This window comes from Stenella coeruleoalba (assembly GCF_951394435.1).
Source record: "Stenella coeruleoalba genome assembly, chromosome: 4".
In the NCBI taxonomy this organism is placed as follows: domain Eukaryota; kingdom Metazoa; phylum Chordata; class Mammalia; order Artiodactyla; family Delphinidae; genus Stenella; species Stenella coeruleoalba.
This window is the reverse complement of record NC_137149.1, coordinates 4,848,390-4,875,567: the sequence shown is the minus strand read 5'-3', so window position 1 is coordinate 4,875,567 and position 27,178 is coordinate 4,848,390. Positions and strand designations below refer to the sequence as shown.

Genomic DNA, 27,178 nt, shown 5'->3' with positions numbered 1-27,178 from the left:
CCATTCTAAAATTTATTTTTTTCATTCAAGATTCATATTCTATCCATGTTGGTATAAGTAAATATAGCTTTGCTTTTTACATACTTCAAATTATCCCAGTGCACACATACACCCCATTTTGTTCAAAAACTTATCTACTGATAGGCAAATAAAGTTGTTTCCATTTTTCACTTTTATAAACAATGCTGAAAAAAATTCTTATCTATTTTTTCTTAAGCATGTATGCCAGAGTCTCTCCACAGCATACACCTACAGAGAGAATTCTTAGGTCACAGAATAAGTGCATTTTAAATTTATATGTTACTCTTTCCAAAGTAGCTATGTAGGTCTAAGACCCCACTAGTGATGTGTTAGTGCTCCCATTTTTCTTACGTTCTTGTCAATACAAGATATAATCAAACTTTAAAAATGTTTGCCATCTGTTGGACGGCAGGAAATTTTTCACTGTTGTATTAATTTGCACGTACTTAGTATGTACTGAGGATAAACATTTTTTTCATATACTTATTGGCCATTAACATTTCCCCTATGAATTTCCTATTCATATCCTTTGTCATTTTTCTATGACACTTCTTTGTCTTACTTATGTGTAGAATGTTAACATACACTAGACAGTAATTCAGATATGTGTTCCAACTATCTTCTGTCAGCCTGCTGTTTGACTTCTACTTTGGTTGGTCTACGGTATCCTCTATCCTACAAAAATTTTAAGTTTTGATCCAGGCAAATTAATATGTGCTTTCCCTTACAGTGTATGTTAAATAGCCCATGGAATAAAAAGGAAATCATAAAGGAATTGAGAAATATTTAGAAATGAATTACAATAAAAATACAACATGTCAAACTATATGTGACACAGCTAAAACCGTACTCAATGCCAGGAAATGAAAAGGTTTAAAAATATATAAGCTAAACATTCAGTTGATAAAGATGGAAAAATCAACAGAACAAACCCAAAGAAAAAAGAAGGAAAGAAATAATAAAGAGCAGGAAAAATGAAATAGAGAGCAATAATTTTTAAAACTAGAGAAGATTCACAAAACCAAAAGTTGATTTTGGAAAGATTAATAAAATAGACCTCTGCAAGGATAACCAAGAAAAGAAGGTACAAATAAGATACAGAACAAAAGGGGAGAAATAACCCCAGATACAATACATATAAAAATAATAAATCAGTATTATGAACAATTATACACTAATAAAGTTGAAATCTGGATGGACTGTATAAAGAAGCTGTATAAACTATAAAAAGAAAAACTGAATAGAATAGTAAGTAGCAAAGAAATAAAAACGTAGCCCAAAACCTCCTCTCTACAAAAAAAAAAAAAAAAAAAAAAATCACAGGCTTAAATGTACTTTTAGGAAAATTCTAGCAAATTTTTAAATTAATTCTTATCTTACAGAAATTGTTACAGAAAATAGGAGAAAAAAAAGTGAAAGCAGCCTAGATTATTTTATGAGCCTACTGTAATCTTGATTCCAAGATTAGATAAGGAAAATACAAGAAATTATAGTTCCATATTACTTATGAAAGGTCCTTAACTTAAAGCAAAACAGAGCAAAATGATGAGTAACATGTATCCTCAAACGCAAGGAGAATTCAATGCCTGAGAATTGATCACATTAATATATTCCAGAAGAAAAATCATGACGTATCAAAGAATGCTGAAAAAGCATCTGACAGGATTCCATGTATAACCAACACAAAAACAAAACCAAAGGACTACACGGAAATTCCTTAACCTGGTACATGTTATATACTAAAACCTACAACAAACATTAAACTTCAAGTTGAAACTTCAGATACAGTCCCTTCAAGATTAGGGAAAAAACAGGACTGCCAATGGGAATGTAAACTGGTGCAGCCACTGTGGAAAACAGTATGGAGGTTCCTCAAAAAACTAAAAATAGAACTACCATATGACCCAGCAATCCCACTCTTGGGTATATATTCAAAGAAAACAAAAACATTAATTAAAATGATATATACTCCCCAATGTTCACAGCAGCATTATTTACAACACCCAAGAAACAGAAGCAGCCAAAGTGTCCATTAACAGATGAATGGATAAAGAAGATGTGGTGTGTGTTTATGCACACACACACACACACACACACACACACACACAATGGAATACTACTCAGTCATAAAAAAAGAATGAAATTTTGCCATTTGCAACAACATGGATGGACTTGGAGGGTATTATACTTGGTGGAGTAAGTAAGACAGAGAAAGAAAAATACTGTATAATATTACTTATATAAGGAATCTAAAAAAATTAAACTAGTGAATATAACAAAAAAGAAACAGACTCACAGATACAGAAAACATACCAGTGGGGAGTGGGAAGGGGGAGGGACAAGACAGGAGTAGGGGATTAACAGGTACAAACTATTATGTATAAGATAAATAAGCTACAAGGATATATTATAAAGCATAGGAAATATAGCCAATCATTTATAATGACTATAAATAAGAGTATAACCTTTAATAATTGTGAATCACGGGACTTCCCTGGTGGCGCAGTAGTTAAGAATTCACCTGCCAATGCAAGGGACACGGGTTCGATCCCTGGTCTGGGAAGATCCCACATGCCACAGAGCAACTAAGCCCGTGTGCCACAACTACTGAGCCTGCAAGCCACAACTACTGAGCCCACGTGCCACAACTATGGAGCCTGCATGCTGCAACTACTGAGCCCGTGTGCTGCAACTACTGAGCCCGTGTGCTGCAATTACTGAAGCCTACATGACTAGAGCCCATGCTCCACAACAAGAGAAGCCACCGCAATGAGAAACCCGTGCACCACAACGAAGAGTAGCCCCCCCTCACCGCAACTAAAGCCCGAGCACAGCAACGAAGACCCAATGCAGACAAAAAAAAAAAAAAAAAAATTGTGAATCACTATGTTGTATACCTGAAACATATAATATTATAAATCAACTATATCTCATTAAAAAAAATTTCTAATTAAAAAAAAATTTAAGAGAAAATCCACCACCAAAAAAAAAATAACCAGGAATGCCAATTAATATAACTATTCTTAAACATACTGGAGTTCTGGACGAACATCATAAGGAATAAAAAAGAAAGAAGATGACTGGAGACTGGAGAGAAGGAGGGCTGAGTTGCCTCAGCTCAGGCCATCCTAGACCGGTAAGCTCCCAGCTGATCCACAGGCAACCGCAAACAGGAGAGTAAAACATGGTGGATGTCAATCAGGGAGAATTATGCAGCAGTCAGAAACAACAGATTACATACATACAAAGCAACATGCATGGATATTAAGAATAGTATTTACTTAAAAAAAGTAGGAAGCAGAGCAAGATACATAGTACCATTTCTATAAACTTTAAACTTATACAACAAAATATACACACTTAATACACTAAAAAAAAACCTATTAATCAAATTAAATTTGATGCTTATGAGGGAGACTGGATTTTTATATAAATAAAAAGGATAAAGAGGAATAAATAAATCAATTGAAAAAAAATAAAAGAGGGTATGAAACAGGGCTCTAGCTTTACTTTTCTCTTTATAAAAAACTAGCTATCCTAATATAATCTACCGAATAGTCCTTCCTTTCTATAAATCCGTGTCTATTATATACTAGGCATAAATACATGCTTACTCTTTCCGGGCTCTCTAGTCTATCCTACTCAACTATTCATCTGTGGGCCAATAACACATTTAAAAATACTGTAGTTTTAGAATCATTCTTTATGAATAGGAGGGCAAGTACCACACACTTTGTTCTTTTGCAGAATTATCTAGATTATTTTTGGACCTCTACCTAAGAGTTTGTCAGATTCCACCAAAAACAAGTCCTCTTGGAATTTTGACTGGAACTGTATTGAATTTATAGATTAATAGGGGAAGAATTAACAGCTTTACCATGTCCAGTTTTCCATGTGTTTGCAGGTTAAAGAATAAAGTCAATGAAATGGTTTTGGTCTCTTTAGGTTTTCTATTTCCTCTTAAGGAAGCTGTGTATCTCTTCACTTATTTATGTCCCTCCATAAAGCAAAATTCTTATTTTTATAGGTATTGCATATTATTGTTAGATTTACTCCCAGATACCTAATTAAGTTTTTAAAACTATTATGAATGGGATCTTTTTTGTTTCATTTTCTGATTGCTAGTCTTGTATACAGCAAAACTGATGAACCTTCTATGTTTTAAAGTCTATACACTCTTTTAAATTTTGTGTGTAAACCTTGCAAATAACAGTGTTTCTGTTGTTTCTTCCCTTCTGATCTTTGTCTTTTATTTATTTTTCTTGCCTTATTTGCATTTGCTAGACCTGCCAGTATAACGCTAGTTAATAAACATGGTAAATGGAATAGTTTCCCAATTAATTATGAAATTTGCTATAGATTTTTAATATATATTCCTTATCAAGTCCCAATCCAGACTGAGTCTTTTTTTGGGGGGGGGGGCTGCCTTGGGTCTTCGTTGCTGTGCATGGGCTTTCTCTAGTTGCGGCGATCAGGGGCTACTCTTTGTTGCGCTACGCGGGCTGCTCATTGCAGCGGCTTCTCTTGTTGTGGAGCACGGGCTGTAGGCGCACGGGCTTCAGTAGTCGTGGCACATGGGCTCAGTAGTTGTGGCTCACGGGCTCTAGAGCGCAGGCTCAGTAGTCATGGCGCACGGACTTAGCTGCTACGCGGCATGTGGGATCTTCCCGGACCAGGGCTTGAACCCGTGTCCCCTGCACTGGCAGACGGATTCTTAACCACTGAGCCACCAAGGAAGCCCAGATTAAGAGTCTTTATCTTCAGAAGATGATGAATTTTAGCAAATGTCTTTGCATCTACTGAGATGATAATATGGGCTTTCTCCTTTAATCTACTCATATGTGGTAAATTACATTAATAAATTTTCTAATATTTAGCCTTCCTTGCCTTTCTAGTATGCGTTTAGTCATTACGTATTTTTTAATGAGTGCTGGATTTGATTTGTTTTTGTTTTTTAACGCTTTTCCATCCATGAAATAACTTTCTTTTTTTTTTTTAATATATTTATTTTTTGGCTGCATTGGGTCTTCGTTGCTGTGCGCAGGTTCTCTCTAGTTGGCGGTGAGCGGGGCTACTCTTCGTTGTGGTGCGCGGACTTCTCATTGCGGTGACTTCTCTTGTTGCGGAGCATGGGCTCTAGGCGCGTGGGCCTCACTAGCTGCGGCACGTGGGCTCAGTAATTCTGGCTCGCGGGCTCTAGAGCACATGCTCAGTAGTTGTGGCACACAGCCTTAGCTGCTCCGTGGCATGTGGGATCTTCCCGGACCAGGGCTCAAATCCGTGTCCCCTGCATTGCCAGGCGGATTCTTAACCACTGAGCCACCAGGTAAGTCCTAATTTGCTATTCTTAATTTAGAACATTTGTAGCTATGATCATACATAAATTCAGCAGGAAATTTTCTTTTTCTATACTAAGTCAGTGTTAAGGTTAAGGTTATACTAGCTTCATAAAATGAGTTGAAAAGCTTTCCCTCTTTTACTGTTTTCTATGACAGTTTGTACATGATAGGGATTATGCATCCCTTGAAATTTTAGAAATAGAACTGGGTCTGATAGATTTTATTTGAATGAGGGGATGCATATGGAAAATTAAAGACCTTAAATGGTTATTGATTTGCCTAGGTTTTCTATTTCCTTTTGAGTCAGCTGTAATTTATTTATATATATATATATATATATATATATATTTCTTTTTTTTTTAGCTGCTCACTTTGTAGGTTTTCAAATTTTCTGGCAATAGGTTGTTTATAGTATTTTCTTATGGTTTTTAAACTCTCTATTCTGTTGGTCATATTTTTAATAGTACTCATTTTTCCTTATCTGTCTTTATAGAGATTCATCCTTTTTTATTAATTTTATGGTATGAATAATCTATTCTGTTCTATTTCCTATTTAATTAATATAGACTAAGTATTTCTTCTACTCAATTTGGATTTATTCTGTTGGTTCTTTATTAACATCTAGAGTTGAGCTGATACTAATTTTATCAACCTTTCTTATTTTCTAATTAACCCACTTAGAGCTATTAAATTTCTCAGTGAGGAGCTTCCCTGGTGGCGCAGTGGTTGAGAATCCGCCTGCCGATGCAGGGGACACGGGTTCGTGCCCCTGTCCGAGAAATGCCCACATGTCGCGGAGCGGCTGGGCCCGTGAGCCATGGCCGCTGAGCCTGCGCGTCCGGAGCCTGTGCTCCGCAACGGGAGAGGCCACAGCAGTGAGAGGCCCGTGTACCGCAAAAGAAAAACACACAAAAAAATTTCTCAGTGAGTTCTGCTTAAGTCACATCTAAAATTTTTGCATGCAATGCTCTGTTATTTTTAGCTACAAATATTTTATAAATTTCATTTCCTCTTTCATCCATTAATTAGTGAGCGTTTTTTTTTGTTGTTTTTTGGGTTTCTTTTTTTTTTTTTTGGCGGTACACGGGCCTCTCACTGTTGTGGCCTCTCCCGTTGCCAGAGCACAGGCTCCGGACGCGCAGGCTCAGAGGCCATGGTTCGCGGGCCCAGCCGCTCCGCGGCATGTGAGATCTTCCCGGACCGGGGCACGAACCCACGTCCCCTGCATCGGCAGGCGGACTCTCAACCACTGTGCCACCAGCGAAGCCCTAATTAGTGAGTTTTTATTATTTTATTTTATTTTTACTTTGGACACACTGCACGGCTTGCGGGATCTTAGTTCCCTGACCAGGGATTGAACCCAGGCCCACAGCCCACAGCAGTGAAATCACCGAGTCCTAACCACTGGACCACCAGGGAATTTCCAATTGGTGAGTTTTTAGTTGCCAATATTATAAGTGTTTTGGTTGTCTTTTCATTGTTGATTTCTAACTTTATTGCATTATGATGAAATAGTATATTTTGAATGACACTGATTTTCCAGACATTGTTGAGATTCTTCTATGACACAGTACACAGTTAAAAGCTGACCTGTATATAACTGGAAAAAGAAAATGTACAAAGTTGTATTTTATTCAATTAACTACAGTGTTCTATAGATCTCCAGCTTATAAAATTTGTTAATCCTGTGGTTCAATTCTTTGATGTCATTTTAAATTTTGTGTCTGCCTGATTTTTCAATTTTGACAGAGTTTTTGTTTTTTGGGGTTTTTTTGAGGCAAGGAATACAACTTTATTCAGAAAGCCAGCAGACCATGGAGATGGCAGACTACTGTTTCCCGACAGAGGTGTTTTGAAGTCCCAGTTTTGTAGACATGTCCACTTCGCCTTGCAATTCTGAAAGCTTTTTATTTATTTATTTACTTTGCCGCACCATGTGGCTTACGGTATCTTAGTGGATCTTCCTGAAGTGGAAGCACAGAGTCCTAACCACTGGACAGCCAGGGAATTCCTGAAAGTTTTTACTTTAAATGCTATTTCAAGGCTATGTTGTTAGATGCATATAAGTTTATGATGATTATATTTTCTGGACTGCTGCTTTTAGCAGTTTGAAGAGCCTCTCTTTGTCCCAATTAAAGATCTGCACCCTGAATTCTATTTTATTACAGCAGATTTATCTGGTATTTCTCGGATAAATATATTTTTCCATTCTTTTAATTTTGTTTTGTGTATCTGTTAAAAACAGCACAGACTTGTGTTAAGATCACAATTGGTAATTTTAATATAACTGATGTTTTGGACTATTTCTACAGTCTTGATTTTTTAAATAAATGCTTTATTTATTTATGGCTGCGTTGGGTCTTCACTGATGCACGTGGGCTTTCTCTAGTCGCCGCAAGCGGGGGCTACTCTTCGTTGTGGTGCGCGGGCTTCTCATTGCGGTGGCTTCTCCTGTTGCAGAACACAGGCTCTAGGTGCGTGGGCTTCAGTAGTTGTGGCTCGCAGGCTCAGTAGTTGTGGCTCGCGGGCTTAGTTGCTCCTTGGCATGTGGGATCTTCCCGGACCAGGGCTCAAACCTGCATCCCCTGCATTGGCAGGCGGATTCTTAACCACCGAGCCACCAGGGAAGTCCCTACTGTCTTGATTTATGATTTGTATTTCCATAGTTTTTTTCTGCTCTTTGTTGCCTTTCTGTTAGATTGGTTGCAAGTTTAGTGTACTCCCTAACCTACCCCCCAACTTAGTATTTCGGAAGCCAGACCTTCTATTATTTTAGTATGCTCTAGTTGCTTAAAACAAATGTCCTTTTTTCACTTCTCATCTTCTCCAGATCATGTTTCACACAGTTCCTAACTATTTAATTCAAAGGCCACCAAAATCTGGTTCCACTCTATCTTTCTAGGCTCACTTTTCTCAACCATATGCCTCTAGAGAGCCTTATCTCCAGTTAAACTACACTACTTGTCAGTTTCTAAATAAAATACAAAATTTCTGAAATTCTGTTCCAGTTCATGCTGTTTTCTGATTCACTCACTCATTCAACAAATACGTTATTCAAAACCTACTGGGTGCCTGGCTTTGAGCAATACCAGTAAACACAATGCATATGGTCTCTGGACTTATGAAGCACTGAGTGGAAAGACTAAACAATAAACACAAATAGAATAAAGTAAAACTTCATGAATACATGAATTCTGATAAATTTTAACTGGGAATTGGCTCCCATCGCCCACAGCACTCACTGGACTACACAGCTACCAGCAGGTGGCACCAAACCACCAAAGTCTGACCTCAGACTGACTTGGATACCTTATTCTGAATCCTGGAACCCATTCCACACACGCACTTCCTCCTCCGCAAAGACTGACTCGGGTCGTTTTATTAAACTCACAAGAATGCCATTTTTATGTGATTTGAATTTTTTAGAACTACTTACTACTTCATCGTGGGAGTTTACTGTATCACAAGTGGTAGGTGCTAACCAAAAAAGAAAAGGGAATGCAAGTCTCTGACGAAAATAACAGAACAGCCCTAGTTGATCCAAAAGATGACCAGGAACGAAAAGCTGAAAAATGAAAAGCAGTATGTTCCAGAAAGAAAACAGCATACAAGAGCACCCTGGGAAGGTAAAGTCTGGATTAATGGAAAGGCGAAAAGACAACAGTGCGTGTGTATGTCTGGGGTGAGGGTACTGTGTAATTCATCAGAGTATAATGCTTAAGAGCTTGGGCTCTGGAGCCCTAGCTGACTTGAAGTCCTTGCTCCACCACTTAATAGATGTCTAGCCTTAGAACAGCTATTCAGCCTAGGATTGCTGAAAGTATTACATCTATTATTGTATAAAGCTCTAAGAACTATTCCTGGCAATGAAATATTAATGTTAGGGTTCTGTTTTTTGTTGCTATTATTGTTGTTGCTGTCTCTAGATGGATGAGAGGAGAGCCCAATTATTCAGTGTCTTGAAGGCCATGTTAAAAATCCTGACTAGTATACTGGGCACAATTAGAACCAATAGAAGGTTTTATGGAAGGGAATATCATGATTCAATTTATAAATATTGGGTTGGTCAAAAAGTTCGTTCGGTTTTTTCCACAAGATGGCTCTAGTAGCGCTTAGTTGTCTTTAACTTCATTCAAAACAATTTTGTTAGACTGTATTGTGACAGTTCTCATATCAGCACGCATTTTTTAAAAAAAAAATTAACAAAATTGGTGAATTTTTGTGTAGCGATTTTAATACTGAAGATGGAAGGGAAAAAAGCAACATTTTCGGCATATTATGCTTTATTATTTCAAGAAAGGTAAAAACGCAACTGAAACTCAAAAAACAAGATTTGTGCAGTGTATGGAGAAGGTGCCAAGATTGATGGAACGTGTCAAAAGTGGTCTGTGAAGTTTCGTGCTGGAGATTTCTCGCTGGACGATGCTCCATGGTCGGGTAGACCAGTTGAAGTTGACAGCGATCAAATCGAAACACAGAACAATCAACATTATACCACGCGGGAGACGGCTGACATACTCAAAATATCCAAATCAAGCGCTGAAAATCATCTGCACCAGCTTGGTTATGTTCATCGCTTTGATGTTTGGGTTCCACATAAATTAAGCGGAAAAAACCTTCTTGACCATCTTGCCGCATGCGATAACGTAACGAAAACGTTCCGTTTTTAAAACAAATTGTGATGGGCGATGAAAAGTGGATACCGTGCAATAATGTAGAACGGAAGAGATCGTGGGGCAAGCGAAATGAACCACCACCAACCACACCAAAGGCCGGTCTTCATCCAAAGAAGGTGATGTTCTGTACATGGTGGGATTGGAAGGGAGTCCTCTACTATGAGCTCCTTCCGCAAAACTAAACGACTCAATCCAACAAGTACTGCTCCCAATTACACCAACCGAAAGCAGCACTCTACGAAAAGCGTCCGGAATTAGTCAACAGAAAACCCATAATCTTCCATCAGGATAATGCAAGGCCGCATGTTTCTTTGATGACCAGGCAAAAACTGTTACAGCTTGGCTGGGAAGTCCTGATGCATCCGCCATAGTCACTAGACATTGCACCTACAGATTTCCATTTATTTCGGTCTTCAGAAAATTCTCCTAATGGAAAAAATTTTGATTCCCTGGAAGACTGTAAAAGGCACCTGGAACAGTTCTTTGCTCAAAAAAGATAAAAAGTTTTGGGAAGATGGAATTATGAAGTTACCTGAAAAATGGCAGAAGGTAGTGGAGGTGAACACATGTGTTCAATAAAGTTCCTGGTGAAAACGAAAAATGTCTTTTTACTTAAAAACCAAAGGACATTTTTGGCCAACCCAATATATTTTTTAAATCACCTGGCCTACAATGTGAAGAACGGATTGCTTGGGGTTCCGGGGGTGGTGGGCAGGAATGAACACAAGACCTATTAGAAGGCCAAAGGCCAAAGCAGTAGCTCATATAAAAAATAACTACAGGTTGGACTAGGCTAGTAGCAATAAAGTTGGAAAGAAATTGGTAGACTTACGATACATTTGAAGGTAAAACTGACATGATTTGGTAATGTACTAGGAGGTAAGGGACAAAAGGGTGGAAATGACGACTTCTCACAATACCCATGCCCCCCAACCTTGAATAAAGTCTTCCTTACTGGACTTTAATGACTGTCATTGAATTTTTTTTCTTTAACACTTCCCAAATGAAAGTTTATCTTTCCAGGCTCAGCTAAAATCCGCAGTTTCCGTTACAGGAGCTAACAGATCTCTCCTCCGCACTCTCACAACAGTCTTTAGGTTATAAAGAGTTGTTTTCTTACATATTTTCCCCAATAGAGACAAGCTCCTTTACAGTCAAGGCTACATCTAATTTCTTGTTCTAGCCCACACAAAAAAAGTGCGACACGCACCAAGGGCAGCCTCAGATAACCTCGCAAATGGCCTCAAAGCCAGGGCAACTCCTCAAGCTCTTTTCTTTCCTTGGAAGGAAATTCAGTCTGCTTTCTTCTCCTTTCAACCATTCTATCTCTGGGGATTCTGTTTCCCCTAAGATTAACTGTAGAATTAACTAGTCTTTCATTAGCCTCCCCATTTCTTGCAGCTGCCAAAACCAAGTATATAGGGATTCTTTTTGTTAAAGTGCTTGCTACTAATTCTATTGAAAAACTCCTGACTCCCTTTGTGAGTTGGTAAACTGAATGCACTGGCTTCTGCCCCTTACTTTTATTCCCATGGATGAGGTTCACCAAAAGGACTTCCTGTTTTGTGTGTGGAGGCCTCTCTTCCCAGAACATAGCCTGCAGGTGAAGCCTAGACATAATAATCGGTGTCTTCTTACCTCAAATAGATAACTGGCACTTCTGAGGGCCTCCTAAGCAGGCCTGTAATGTAGCAATGGAATTAAAAACAAATGTGATTCTGCCAGCCTTGTTTTTTCCAAACCGAACGGCTAAAGTTTACTGTTGTAAATCCAAATAGTAATAGATGCTACCTGTTTGAGTTCTTTCTCCTCTTGAACCAAATCCTTGATTCCCTCTTCAAAAGAATTTTTTCATTGTAAGTTATTATTCTAAATCTTTATTTTATGAGGATTAAGTTGCAGAGGGGAAAAAAGGTGATATATATATATATATATATATATATATATATATATATTAAAAAAAAAAACAAAACAGGATTCAGATTCTCCTAAAAGTCTTGTCAAACACCATGCGCACCAAGAAGTCCCATTTTGCTAACCAGTTTAGAGACATAACTCCTTTTTTCTTTGATGTAAAACTTTCTAGGGTCATCTTTTGCAAGCTCATCTAGCGATAAGAATATCTCTAAGTTCTAGTTAACAAATAATTCATATTGTTCAAATATATTCTTAAGTAAGTCCTGGAGGATAACTACTTATTATCATGACTCAGTCTTATAGAAAACATATGAAAGCATTTTTCATTAAATTTAAAGATTTAATTGTTCATTCCTTTTAAGTAATATATGTATTTTGGTTGATCTACAAAGTAAAAAGAAATCAAACGTCCAGTTATGACCAAATGCTGCACGTAAACTTGGAGAATATGGGATATCTATTATAAAAACTGGTACACTACACCTTAATAATGTCTAATGGAAAGAGAGGAAACCGGCTACATTCCTTCTTCCCTTGATATATACTCAATGGAAAAAAAAAATTACAGAAATGGAGAAAAATTTTTAAATAAAAATTAGTCCTACCTCATCTCCTAATCCCACTCCCAAATTGTAACTAACCACTGCAAACACTGTTAGTTCTCAGCACTGTCCCCTTATTTTTTGTGAATGGGAAAGTCACTCATGTTTTTGATGGTACTGTACACACATTAAAAAAAAAAAAAAAAAGGTGAGATTTAGGAATGCTTAATTCCATTTGACTTGCTTCTCTGTCCCTAAACCCCTCTGCCTTAACAGTCAACTATGCCCTTATGATAAAATTTAAATATGACCCATTACAATAGCAATAATGCAATCTGGAACTTATAAACTAACTACTATACCTGGCAATTCTTTGTCTTTCCTCACCTTTCCCCAACCCTATCTACTTCATACTATTATTTCCTCAAATGCTTGTTTTTCTCAACTTCGTTGGTAACCTTCTTTGAGGCCAGCCACCATGTTTTATTCAACTATGAATCACTTACTCCCTAGGAGCAGTACTGTGTGCATAGAATAGGTACTTTGTACATGATAAATATTAAGTTTACCATTATCTCAACTGTACTTAAAGACTGACATATGGAGGAGGAGAAGGGAGAATTTATCTGCTGCTTCAACTGCTTGAAAAGAAATGATTCACGAATTTATTATTTTAACTTAATTGCTAATATTAACTCTAAACAACAATCTCAGGAGTTGTTAATTTATGTATTCTGATTTGTGACAAAGCAATTTTACACTATGGTGAATTTACATGTTTTCTTCACTAGAGTCTAAGTATTGCATGAATGCAGACATTGCCCCTCTTGTCCACTGCTCTAGTCCCATGCTCTAAATAGTGCCTGGTATATAGCAGATGCTCAATGAATGTTTACTGGTGAATTAATTAACAGCAGCAATGCATTACATCACCTCATATAAGCCTGAAGGAACTTTAGTATCTCTTCACCCACAACAGCAATCTTTGTGATGGGTATACTATACACAGTAAGAAACCACAGGATTAACTGAGTTCTCACGATGGCAGAAGCTCTCTTTTGGTGCTATCATTCCCAACAGCCGAGGTAATGGTTCTCAAAGTATGATCCCTGGGCCAGCAGTACTGACATCAGCATCACCTGGGAACTTGTTAAAAATGCAAATTCTCCGGACTTCCCTGGTGGCCCAGTGGTTAAGAATCCACCTGCCAGTGCAGAAGACACGGGTTCGAGCCCTGGTCCGGGAAGATCCCACATGCCGCGGAGCAACTAAGCCCGTGCGCCACAACTACTAAGACCGTGTGCCACAACTACCGAAGCCCGCGCGCCTAGAGCCCGTGCTCCACAACAAGAGAAGCCACCGCAATGAGAAGCCCGCGCACCGCAACGAAGAGTAGCCCCCGCTCGCTTCGAGAAAGCCCGTGTGCGGCAACAAAGACCCAACGCAGCCAAAAATAAATAAATAAATTTATATTTTAAAAAATGCAAATTCTTGGGTTTCCCTGGTGGCGCAGTGGTTGAGAGTCCGCCTGCCGATGCAGGGGACGCGGGTTCGTGCCCCGGTCCGGGAAGATCCCACATGCGGCGGAGCGGGCTGGGCCCGTGAGCCATGGCCGCTGAGCCTGAGCGTCCGGAGCCTGTGCTCCGCAACGGGAGAGGCCACAATAGTGAGAGGCCCGAATACCGCAAAAAAAAAAAAAAAAAAAAAAAGCAAATTCTTTAATTCCAGCTCACTAAGTCACAAATCCTGGAGGTGGGGCTAGCGATCTGTGTTTTAACATGCACTCCTGATGATTCTGACTTACGCTCAAGTCTGAGAGCCACTGGCCACAGAAACTTTTCTCATGGAAATAGAAGGGATCTCAAGCCAACAAAAAGGTCATAAAATACTAGATGAGGCTTTAAAGAAATGTACTTAATGTTCAAACATTAGAATGTTTTTAGAAGAAGTTAAATTAAGTCAATCCATTAAGTGACATGAAAAACTACCAGTACAGTTGAGAGGTTTTTTTTCCTTATCAGAGATCATAAAACTGTATTCAGATCCCTACTACGAGTTATTAAGGAAAGAAAGCAGAAATAAGGCAGAATATGGAGGACAGGTAAAATAAGACATGGATAAGATCTGGGAAAACTGTTTTTTAGATTCCAACTGAAATTTAGCACTTTAATTTTATATAAAAGTACGAACCACAGTAGTTTTCACAGTATCTGTGACTCACGACCGACAGAAATCATAAAATATTTTCATATCATATTATAGTTGTTACATACATCTCAAAATATACTTTACGGTCACTACTTTGAAATTACAGCAGTAAATCAGATCTGCCACTAGATTTCATTATTTAATGCATTATTAAAGAAACATGTATTAATATGTCACAATTAAAAATAGTCTGAAAGCTACATTTCAATATATTTGGTTCCTTGGCAATGCTAGGTATTTCATATATTTAAAAACATTGTTCTGAGAGAAGGTCCACAGGCTTCACCATATGGCCAAAGAGGCCCACAATATAAAAAGATTTAAAAAACACACAAAAGTTAGCAGTTAATAGCCGTGTTAAAAGTGTTCCTGACCTCCTCTAAGTTATGGGCCGCTTCACAAATCTGAGAAAACGTATAGACCCTTTTCCAAGTTTACAAAGGGGCATGGGGGATGCATTTGGGACAATGATTCCTTCTCCTGAAACAGCATTATACCAAAGCACCCACCTTTTGATTCCAAAAAGAAACGCCAGTTGTGCAAATACCTTAATCTCTGTAACTTTTAGCTTAGTATGGGCAATGAGCACATCTATAGCCCACATCTGCAGAGGCAGACAGACAATTCAGGGGAAAGTGAGTAAGAACAGTCAACTAGCTTAAAATTAGGGAACTGTGAATGAGGAGCTAAGGAGTTCAGTCTTTATTTTAGGTAATGCTTTGATTGTCTTCCTTTACTTTTCATTTTACAGTACTCAATATTTTGGAAACAACAAAATTTGTATTAAAAAAATACTTTGTTTAAAACTCTTAAAAGGCTTCCCACTGCCCTTTAGATAAGGCCCAAAAAACAGGTACAAAGCTCTCAGAGTCCTCACCAGTTAAGATTTTACCTCTTTAGCCTCATTTTCATCCCCTTTCCTTCTCATAGTCCATATTCTAGCCATGTTGAATTCCTTTCTGCAAACCAAATAGGCCATGCTCTCCTTCCTCCATGCTCTCCTCCTCCTTTCAGACACGCTACTCTCTGCTTGGCTAATTGCTTCAGACCCTTCAAACCTGTTTAAATGTCACTTCCTCAGGGAGGCATTCTCTGACCTCCTAGCCATTCCCCTACTGTATACTCTCTAAACCTTTCATTAATCTTTTCACAACGCTAACTCATCACATTTTATTGTAACAACGTGTTTAACTGTTCATCTTCTCCACAAAGCTGAGAGCCTGGTGGGGGCAAAGCCAGGGTTCACCACAAGAAATATTCAGCTGAGCCTGACATGCTGGTCCTCAGTAAGAGCTGGCTGAGGAATGAATGTATGGATTTGCCTAGAGACATGTTTTAAAGCATTCCTGTTCATATATCTAAGAAGTCTGAGCTATCCCGACTTGGCAACACTTACAACCTTGTGTGTTACTCATTTAAAATTCCATATAATCTGTATTCAGCCCTGTCCTCAGTCTGAATTAACAAAACTGTATTACTTAGACACATTGTTTGTTATTTATAAAATTGGCAGTTAATTAGTATTTAAAAAAACAAGTCTGAGTACAAAGGAATGAATGCTACTAGTTTCCCCAATTAAACAAATATCCTCTAATGATCGACTGTCTGGATATACTTATCTTTCCTTTTATATAAAATAGATGTCTCCTGAGAAGTATACAAATACCATTTAAAATCATTCCTTTTCATTTGTTTTATTAATTGACAGGGTGGTTCTTGGCTTTTGGCCACTCTCCTTCACATAATCAATAATCTGTAAAACATATATTCAAGGTGCACTAAAAATCAGTGGCTACTTTAAAGAGCCCTTGAAGGATCCTGTTTTAAAATGAAAGCAGAAGAAGCTTCATTTCATTTTCTTTCTAGATCACAAAATCCAATTAAAAACTGACAATTATGATAAAACTCTTTTTTTTTTTTTTTTTTGGCCGTGCTGCTTGTGGGATCTTAGTTCCCTGACCAGGGCCCAAGAAAGCACCGAGTCCTAACCACTGGACCACCAGGTAATTCCCAAGCTCTACCTACTGACTAAGTAAAAGCATCTTATTAAAATACTTTTTCATCTTCTATACGCTCCGTGATTTAATACCTTATATGGCTACTCTGTATACTGTTAAACAGTATAGTTAGATGGTTTTTTAAATACCCTCTCTTAAATGACAGTAAAGAGTTTAGAGATCATACTCAGCACATGCAGGGACTTCCACAATGGCAACTCACCTCCATTTTTCATGAACCTGATATGTTAATATCCAATTCCCAGATAATGGGAATTTCAGGACGATTCAGAATTACATGATAACATATTTCGTTAATTCTAAGACATACATTTTTTCCAATTTTGACATCTCTGAAATCAGGATGTATTTTACAATTGACGATATCCTAAAATTTGTAGTTGCCAGCACGTTTTTCTTTTAGTGGTCTAAAAATAACGTTTCGTACAACTGATGGCATCTTAAATGAAATACTGTTAATAAAATATTAAAAACTTCTCTCTAATAAGGCTTTCTAACTAATCTAAATAATAGTATAATTATAATTCACACAATTCTAGAATCAAAACTAAATAAACTTAAGATTCACATTTTACCTTTTTAGAAAACTAGTGACCAGGCTAAATTCAAGAAAATAGATAATTGAAAGAAAACACTTCTTAAAAAATTATTTTAGGAAAAAGTATAGATTAGAGGCAGAAATAACACAAATGAAAAAAAGAAAGACTTGAAGATGTTCAGTCAGTGGTAACTTCGAAGGAAGTGAAGGCGGGAGACAGACTTAAAGTTCTGTCTAGAAGAAACAGATATTAGGGACACGGCAGGAGATTAACTTAGAAGGCAGATTCCTTAGAGGGAAAAATACTATTATAATCTTTCTCCCTCCACAAGGAGGGATCCTTGTCACCCTTTAAACAAAAAATACGGAAACATAGCTGAAATCATTGTAGTTAAATGTAAAATTGCAAACATTCTTAATAAATTAAAGACCAACCTACCAGCATTGTCTTCCTTCTGGCTCAATCTGTTTCACCTTCAGGTAATCCTAGGGTAGGGGCTCCTTTTCAGATCCCCAGTTTTTCATGTCGATCTTCTACCTCCCTGTGGCAACAATATTTTCTAATTAAAAGAGTCCTTTTGTGCCACAGGGAGGATTTCTGATGGTATAACACATACAAAAGTTATCACAGCTCATCATGAGGTCAACCTAGTCTTGAGAGTCTTCAAGAAAGAAATCTGGTTCCTTATCTTATTTTTCAATAGAAATCTGGTTTTATTTTTTAAAACTGCATTTCAAAAACCTGAACTTTCATTTATTTAAAAAAAAGCACTACTTTCTTGTTGAAGTATATAAAAACTCTTATCATTCATCTATCTTTTCAACTAACCTCTAAACACAATTTTGTTGATCACAAAAAAAAAAGTTTTCTGAGTTCTCTTGATAATTACTTTAACTAATAAGACCAACCTTTTATGTTTTGATACTTGGTTAAAAACCAAAGTCCTGTTCCCAATGAGCAGAAGAGAGAAGTAGGAAGCTACCAGATCCCTTTGAGCCAATGTTTGTTAGTAAAGGTTAATAAATAAGTCTACGTGTATTACATAACATGATGTGAATTATGCTTAAAATGTACATTAAAAAAGACCAGCGGGAAATTTAGAAAAGTGGTAGTTACTGTGCCCTCACTGGTAAGATTATGGGTGATTTTCACTGTTTATTCTTTGTAATACTTTCCAGTTTTTCCAATGAACACGTATTGCTTTTATTATTTTTTAAAAAATCAAATTTAGGTGTAAGCAAGAATGACTAAAACTTACTGTGATTTTAAGATGAAGTTAATCTAAGCATGACAACATTATGGCCTTGATATATTTTGGATGACCGTATTTACGTTTTTTGGATGACTACCTTTTAATATTTTAAATAACCCTACGGTATTCAATATTTAGCATATAAACAAAAAAGAAAACATATTTAAGATTTTACATAGATGGTTCTTCATTATACTGCAATTCTAAGTCAAAACTCAATTTGCTTCAGTCTGTATTTCTTAACAGCTATGTGTTGAACTCTGTATTATACGCTATATTCAACAAAATAAAAACATGGGCTCTGTACTCAGGGGCTTGTATGCTCACTTTGAAAACAAAAGGAGTATACACACAAGAACAGTGTAAGAAAGTCAATGATCATGTGTCTAAATCCAGATGGTCTCACAGAAGATCAGGAAAGGGAGTGTTTCACATAGGCCACAATTGCTGTGGACAGCTTCATGTGGTTGGGCCCGAAGGAATGGATAATACTTAAAGACATCCTTGATAGGAAACTATATTTGAGCAAAAGCTCAGAAGCATAAATAGCACAGCCATGAGAAGGGCAGAAAGGAAGACTGCTAGAATACAGAGTTTCTGTAGATAAGAAGGCCAGATTTAAAAGGCTCTACTTCTGGATGATTCCGCGAGTCAATGAATTTGGTAGAGGAGCGGACTTAGAAATCTGATAGACAAAGAGCTTCAGGAGAATGATAAATGCAGATCCCAGAGCACAGTAAGTTAAGGAAGGAATGAGGAGGAAAAAGAACAGACTTAAGGTATAAAACATTGGTCGTTTTAAAAAGCCAAAGTGAACGGAAAGAGAAAACTACAACAGAGAAGTATTAAACAAATGTTGTTTTAATGTATAAAAGACCTTCTCCATATCTGAAGGCACAAGGAAAGGTCTTAATGAAGTTAAGGAACACTTACAGAGCACTTACATCACAAGCGCTGTGCTTTATAGGTTTATTTTATATAATCCTCACAACACTGAATTCCTATTTTACGACAGTGAGATAGACTCTGAAACAGTTAAATACTGCCACGTAAGTGATAAAGTGGGAACCTGAAACCACGACTAACTAACCCAATCAATATTCTTCCCTTTCCTAAGTAAAGAGAGCCACTTAAAAGGCGCGAAAGAAAAAAGAAAAAATTTAAGCTCAGGATTAGTCACCCAGGATTTTTTATTATATTTGACTACTCTTTGGCTCTTCTTGTCTTCAAACTGTAAACACTCCCTAAAGTTAATTTCTTAATTCTGTGTCCTTTGTTCTCTATCACGGAGTGACAAATATAGAATTTAAAAATCTTCCCCTTGGGGAAATCTCTCAAGTTCCTTTCCCCTTGGAGTTTTCATTTATTTCCATGGCTTCAGTGAGGATGATCCCAAATTGGTCTCTACTTGACCTTTCTGTACTAAGCTTCAGTTGTACTAGATAACCTTCCATTTGCCCCTACGGACCTATACGCCACCCTTCACTCTCTCCCAGGAGGCTGACTTGCCTGGCTCCCTCTCTGTGGCACTGCCCTCAAGTCAGCTATGTCCTTTGACCAAAGGTCCCAGATTCTCTCAAGGTAACCCTCTCTCCAGGGCTCTCCTTCTGGGTTCCAGTAACCCTTCCCTCTGTTTGGCCCTTGGGCCAAAGGACAGAAACAGCTCTGCTACTGCTAGTTCTGGAGTACCACCCCCATCACTTATGGTTACCCTACACTTGCCGACACATTTGTAACTAGCCATTTATTAAAACATTCCTTAAATTATCCTAATTTGAATATGCCCTCTCTTTTGTGATGGGGCACTGAACATACATTTGTACATTTTTAAATACCTAATTATTTCCCCTTAGATGCTCTGCTTCAAATCAAAATCAACATGCTTATTATCAAACTTATCTGCTTCCCCAGTCTTGCCTTCCTCAAAACCCTTTATGATACTTTTGCCATTATTAGGGTCAAAAAACTGAGTAATACCTTACCTATCTATGTTTCTCCCCCTAATCTATCATGCCTAGTCTTATTAGATCATACACAGTAGAAGTGCTTATATAAGCCCCTTCTGTTCCTATTGCTTCTACCTTGTTTTAATACTTCTCAAGCCATCCCTGAGTCATACATACTACAAGAGCTAGTCTTTCTGCCACATCTTTTCCCTACAATTCATTCTCTATCTACTGAGATACTGATCACTTAGTACTTTCTACTCAAAACCTTCCAAATCTTTGTCTCTTATATGGCTAATTACTAACTCTTAGATTCAAATCACAATCTAGTCACAGTTCTTAACGGAACCTCCTATTAATATCTTATTTACTCAGTATCTTCTAAACATATCTCAAATTTCTACACCCTACCCATTTGTTAACTATATTTCCCTCAGTCTACGTGCCTTTCGCCTACCTGCTATCTGCCCAAACAAATCCTACCGTTTGTCCTCCTCCTTTCTCTAAAACACTCCCTAATGCTGTAAGTTGAACTTTCCTCTTCTGAAAATTTCTTTGAATTTGTAAGTAGTGCTCAACTGATTCTACACTGCTTTACATTTTGATTATAATATATATATTTTATCTCCACAAAATATAAATTACTACCACCTTGAGGGAAAAAAACATGTTGAACACAGTGCCCCAGCACATAACAGATACAAAGTATTTATTGATATAGTCTCATAAATTAAAGTGGAAGGTGATGAGGATAAATATAGTTTAAGTTAAGGTGCAAGATGAAGAAGCAGATTCTCAACAGCTCAATCTTTGCAGCCAAGTCTTAAAAGATTTCCAGCAAAACTTACCTATTATTGATTGCATTGGTATAAACTTGTTACTTTTTACATGGTACTCTGTAATAACTCATTAAAATTTATATATATATATATAATATAAATATTATACATATATATATATATATATATTTAAGGAGTGAACATAAAAACTGAATTTCCACCTCTTAGTAGGGAATCCAAGAGACTCCAGAGGCCTCCAGAAACTGCTGGACTCTGCAGCCACTGGCAGAGGTACTTCGGCCTGCCGGAGTTGAGACCACCCTTCATGCACACTTCGTTACTACTCCTCAAAGGCTCTTGATGATTACTAAACTTCAGTTATTATCAAAAAGCAATTCACAGGTTTAGATGAATATGTCTATTTTTAAAGTTTTAAAATATACTTGGTTTTTCCCATATAATTTAAGAGAGGATTACTATTACACACGAGCCCTGTGAGGGAAATGTAGATGTTCAGTCTATAAAAAAGTGAAGCAAGATAGCCTATAATTACTACTAACAAAACGGGAAATCATTTTATACACAAAATAATGAAGACAGCTAGATGTACGTCATTATATGACTTTAGTACTCCTGCCTGGATGACACCATGAATACTGCTCCTGGTATGGATATATATGCATGGGTATACAGGAATAAAAGAAAAAAAACTTCAGTGAGAACATGCAGAGGACTGATATAACAGATCAATAAATAGAATTATGAACACTTTTTAGACTAATATAATCTAAATCATAATGTAGGAGCATTCCAGGAAGTATTTCCTAGACATACAAAAGGAAATCTTATTCTCTACAGATCTCACTTCCACCAATTCACCAAACAGAAACTGCTGTAGCCATCTTATAAATATTCCTTTCCTTTACTTCCCAGTCATCTTCCTCTCCAAAACCTACATATATCTGGGATTTAACTTAAAATTTTATTATCACCACAAGAAATGAACCCAATCCTAATCCATTACCTAAAAGGAAATATGCATTACATTAAGTCATAACAATCTTTCTTCATCTACATAGGTTCTAGCTATCAGGAGAATGAAAATTTATTTATATTTCAACTCATTTAAAAATGCATTTTAGTCTTTAAGTAGAAACAAAATTAAGCTCAGATTAACCGATTCTAAACTAAACTACGTATATTAACAATCTTACTAAGTTACTATGAGCCATGCTATTTTAAAATAAATTAGTATATTGTAGTCTCCAAGTTCTGCAGGCCTTATGATGAATAAGTGTGAGTGTATTAAACTGTTCTGATTACGGATGTACGGGCAAGTAGTTTTCAGTCTGAATTTGGCGTTGCCTTTAAAAGAGCTGTATCTGAATTCTGCATTTTACAGTGTTCTTCTATAAGGAGAGCCAAGAATAGCTACACTATACTAGTCTTATTTTTAGAAGTAATATGGATTTTAGAGGTAAAGTGGGTTTTAAAAAATTCGTGAGCCAGAATGGAATTAAAAAGAAAATGTAAGATGAACTTCTCAGGTTACTTTTAGACTATTTTAGAATAAGGTAAGTTATTTACCAAAATTTCCTTTTAGTGTTGAAGAAAAATAAACCTGAAAAACATTATCAAGTATTCGAAAACTACTTTTAAAATACCACAAAAGTAATTGTTCTTTTATCCAGACTTTGTACATCCTCTTTTTCAAGATTATAATCACTCATATCTTTGCCCTGCAAATGATATCATCACCTTCAGAGAGTTCAAGAAGACGAAGAAAATAAAATCCCTTAAATGGATTCTATTCGCTTCCTATTTGGAATTGTTTTTACCAGATTAATTTAAATGAATGAACTGCTGACCATCAAGTGTACAACGAGTAAGATTTGGTCAACATGCTCTGGTATTTTAATGTGAATTTAAATTTCTACTGACACAAACGTGGCACTGTAGTTTTCAGTTTTCAAAGCTTCCAATTTGCTACCAAAATCAGTCTTCCCTTTTTTTTTTTTTGATCAAAACATTTTCCAGAAATTTCAATCAGTTCTACTTTCTTCATTCAGCTTAAGCTATCATACTTTTTTCTTGTCCCATTAGTTTTCTATTCAGTTATGCTCCTATAATAAAATCAGTTACAATATCTACTTCAAGATATCATCCTGCGTAATACTTTTGTGAGTTCTTCTTATTCTTTTCCTCAAGAAGAAAATTCATCTCTACCACTAACCTTCTAGCTTCGGACTGGAAAGCTGTCCAAACTCTCAAAAGAAAACATACGTTATCTTCCTGCCACTTGCACTGGAAATCAAGTACCACTCCAGACTACAGTCACAAAGACTTTATGATGTGTTTAGCTACCTGTTTCGATAAAAATGACTTGATTACCACTGCACGTGGGGTTTGCTGGCACTGTTGTCATCACTGCTCCAAAGAGCAAGGTAACTTCCAACCCAGCAGCTCAACCAAAAAAAAAAAAAGAACTAGGGAGTGCTACTGGGCCTCAACAAGCAGAAAGACATCAAATACACAAAATTTTTAATCATGAGACTTTGCTACATTTAAAGAAATTTATCTAAAGTATTAAGAGTTTTTATTAGGATTGTAAACCAAATATAAGGATTCTTTTTCTCTATTAACTGATAAAGATAAATTTAATGTTTATTATTATAAAATTGTCACTATAATCCTTCTGGTAAAAAACTCTTTTTTCTTTATGGTCAATGGCAAAAATGAAAAGGTTTCTCCAAGAATTATACATACTAATGCCCAATTAAACAAACAGTTATCTCACCACAGACATATTGAAATACCAAAATTTCTAAGAAGACAAAAAGGGAAGAGGAATCTGATAGACTACTACAAAGATGCTTCTGACCTAGGAAAAAAGAAATCATACTGCTCCGATATTGGTTAAAAGAAACTCTAATCTACTATGGAATGAGAATACTGTACTTATTTTTTGAATTAAAAGAAATCTAGTATACTAGTCTATTGACTTCTACAAATAAATAACAACTAGTCAGTATTTCCACTCCCAGAAAAAAAAAATGACAAAAATAGTTTTATTATTATGGGTCTGTAATTTTGTCCTTAGGGTCCGTGATATGAGACTCTGTTGGACTTCAAAGAATTATAATGTAGAACTTTATATATATAAATTCCCTTAAACAAGAGATATTTCACTTGTTTCCAAGCTATACTAAATAGCATTAAAAAGAGGTTTTTCGGTATATTACTCAATTGGCAATAGTAATGTTGACACTTACAAAATGAGAAAGTTATAAATAATGAACATTTAATGAGATGTCTACCTGTTTCCACATTCTCGGTCTCAACTTCTTGTTCTTCTGCCACATCTTGCATCATATAAGTCTCATCATCATAAACCAGAACCTGGGCTGCATAGCCCTGCTCTAATCTGGCACTTGGAACTGGCTCCACAATCACTGCTGGATATTCAGAAACCTTTCCACTTTCCTACAAGAGCAAATTTAAAAAACAATCAACCTCTTTATTCACAAATTCTGGATTCACTTATAAATCCTTGAGTTCATATAGTCTCAAGGAGTTCAAATGAGTGTCACGTATTATAAATATGAATGTAAAAACCAAAGCGAGAGATGAGAAGGGCTAATTTTAATAATCTTTTCACGTCTCAAGAGGTGAGACATATATTAAACATTTTAAATAATCAGGGCTTTAGGATTAAGATGGCAAATTAAAAACATGCATATAATTTCACTCTCTCATGAAAGCCCACTAAAATGCTATAAAAGACTTTTTCAGACATAAACTCGTAAGAAGGGATAAGAGCAACAAAATCTTGAAAGACTGAGAGTGGATGGATGAATATTGTTAAGTGGTTTAGCAGACCCAGGAAAGCCAAATCATAGCCTGGCAGCAAAAACTAAATGAGACACAACACACTTTACACTGGAGAATCCACAGAAGGCAGTGCCACTTCCTTCTGGAAACAGAGGAGCAGGAGGTAACGGACAAAGAAGAGGGGGGTTAAAGCAAGGAAGATTCCAGGAAAGTTGTCTGAAAAGCACTTTGATTCCTAGACCTGCTCCCTCCCTCCATGATGCTAGGCAACGGGCCCCTCCCCACCTTAGCAGAAGACTGGAGAGTTACTTTCTGGAGAAAGAAAAACAAGAGCATCTTTGCTAGTATCAGTGCTGTACCAAAAATAGAGTTCCCAATCAGCTTTTTCGTCCTCCACCTTTAATCATGAGCAGACAGCCAAGTATTACTGTCACCCAAGGAAACATCCAAGGAAACGCCTCTAACACAAAACATATCATTTACGTACATATACATTTATATATTCATATTTTTCACAGAGGTAAGAGAAGCTATATCCATAAAACAGGAACAGAATACAATTTAATAAAGAACATTAAAAAAATTAAGAGTTCTTAGAAATTAAAAACACAATAGCTGAAATGAAAAAAGAGGCATGGAGAATAAAATTGAGGCAAGTCTTCCAGGAACCAGAGCAAAAAAGATATAGGAGAGAAGCTGGGGGCTTCCCTGGCAGTCCAGTGGTTAAGAATCTGCCTTCCAATGCCAGGGACACAGGCTCAATCCCTGGTCGGGGAACTAAGATCCCACGTGCCGCGGGGCGACTAAGCCCGCGCCGCAACTACTGAGCCCACGCCCCACAAGGAGAGAGCCCGCACTCAGCAACTACTGAGCCCGTGTGCCACAACTAGAGAGAAGCCCACACGGCACAATGAAGAGCCTGCGGACCACAGTGAAAGATCCCGCGTGCCTCAACTAAGACCTGACGCAGCCAAAAATAAATACATTAAAAAACAAAAAAAGACTGCTCTTCAAATGCAGGGGGTGTCGGTTCAATTCCTGGTCAGGGAACTAGGATCCCACATGCCTCGGGGCAAAAAAAACCAAAAAGTCACAGGGAGAGAAACAGGAACACTATTAGAGGACCAGTCCAGGCGGACCGATATCTGAATAACAGGAGTTCCAGAGACGGGGGCGGGGGAGGTTGGAAGGAAATGAAAGAATTGCAGAAATTTTCCTAGAGCTGAAGGATGTGAGCTGCCCATTTGAACGGGTCTACCAAGTGTTTAGTATAAACAAATAAAGAATGAGACCTACGCTGAGGCACACCATTGTGAAATATCACAATCAGGGAACAAAAAGAAGATTCCACAAGACTCTTGAAAGAAAATACAGGTCACATACAAAGAATCAGGACTCAGACTTCAGTCTTCTCAACAGTCATATTGGAAGGAAGATGACAATGGAGACATTTCTTCAAAATTATGAAGGAAAATTATTTCCAACCGAGAATTCTTCACCCAAACCATCTTATGAAAGTAACATAAAGATATTTTCTCAGACATAAAAGACCTCAAAATGGTTACCTTCCATGCATCTTTTCTCAAGAAGCAACTGGAGAGAGTATTCCACCAAAAAAGTAAATTTTTAGTAAAGACAATAACTTAGGGTACAGAATATAGAAGATCCAATATGGGAGAGAGACGATAGTAATCTTTCGGAGGACTGGATTGTGAAGAGAAGTTCCAGGATGCCAGCTGTGCACTGGATTTAAAGGGCCACTACTTCAGTTGTAGTGACGTGACTCTTGAAACTGTCATCACCAAGACAACCACTGACATTGTTCCTAAGGACAGGATGCCCAGATAGGCCTGCTCCAGATTTTTATTTATGTCTGGCTTGTCTTGATGTACTTACTCACTCCACCTTGCCTTACTTCCTGGATCAGCTGAGACCACTCATTTTCACCTCCCAGATGAGGTAAAGATTCTGCTTTAATCAACTGCTAAGTGTTGGAAGACCACAAAGGGCTCAGAATCCAAAAATAAAGAACAGCACTCTTCCCACGTGACCATATACTTGCTGAACAAGCCTGCAATACCCGGCCCATACTAGAGCAATGACAGATACC

General features: G+C 37.2%; 1 protein-coding gene across 7 annotated transcripts in view; it reads right to left on the bottom strand.

The window, feature by feature from the left end:
- The window catches only part of ELF2 (E74 like ETS transcription factor 2), a 92,408-nt gene that overhangs the window by 27,324 nt on the left and 37,906 nt on the right, over nt 1-27,178 (bottom strand). For 5 of the 7 annotated variants that reach the window (XM_079920559.1, XM_079920550.1, XM_079920560.1 and 2 more), the window contains one exon: nt 24,555-24,720. In XM_079920559.1, the coding sequence (XP_079776685.1) occupies nt 24,555-24,720 (166 nt within the window). Of the gene's footprint in view, nt 1-17,698; nt 17,794-24,554; nt 24,721-27,178 lie in introns of those variants that run through there. The other 2 variants (XM_079920554.1, XM_079920557.1) reach the window with 1 other exon arrangement.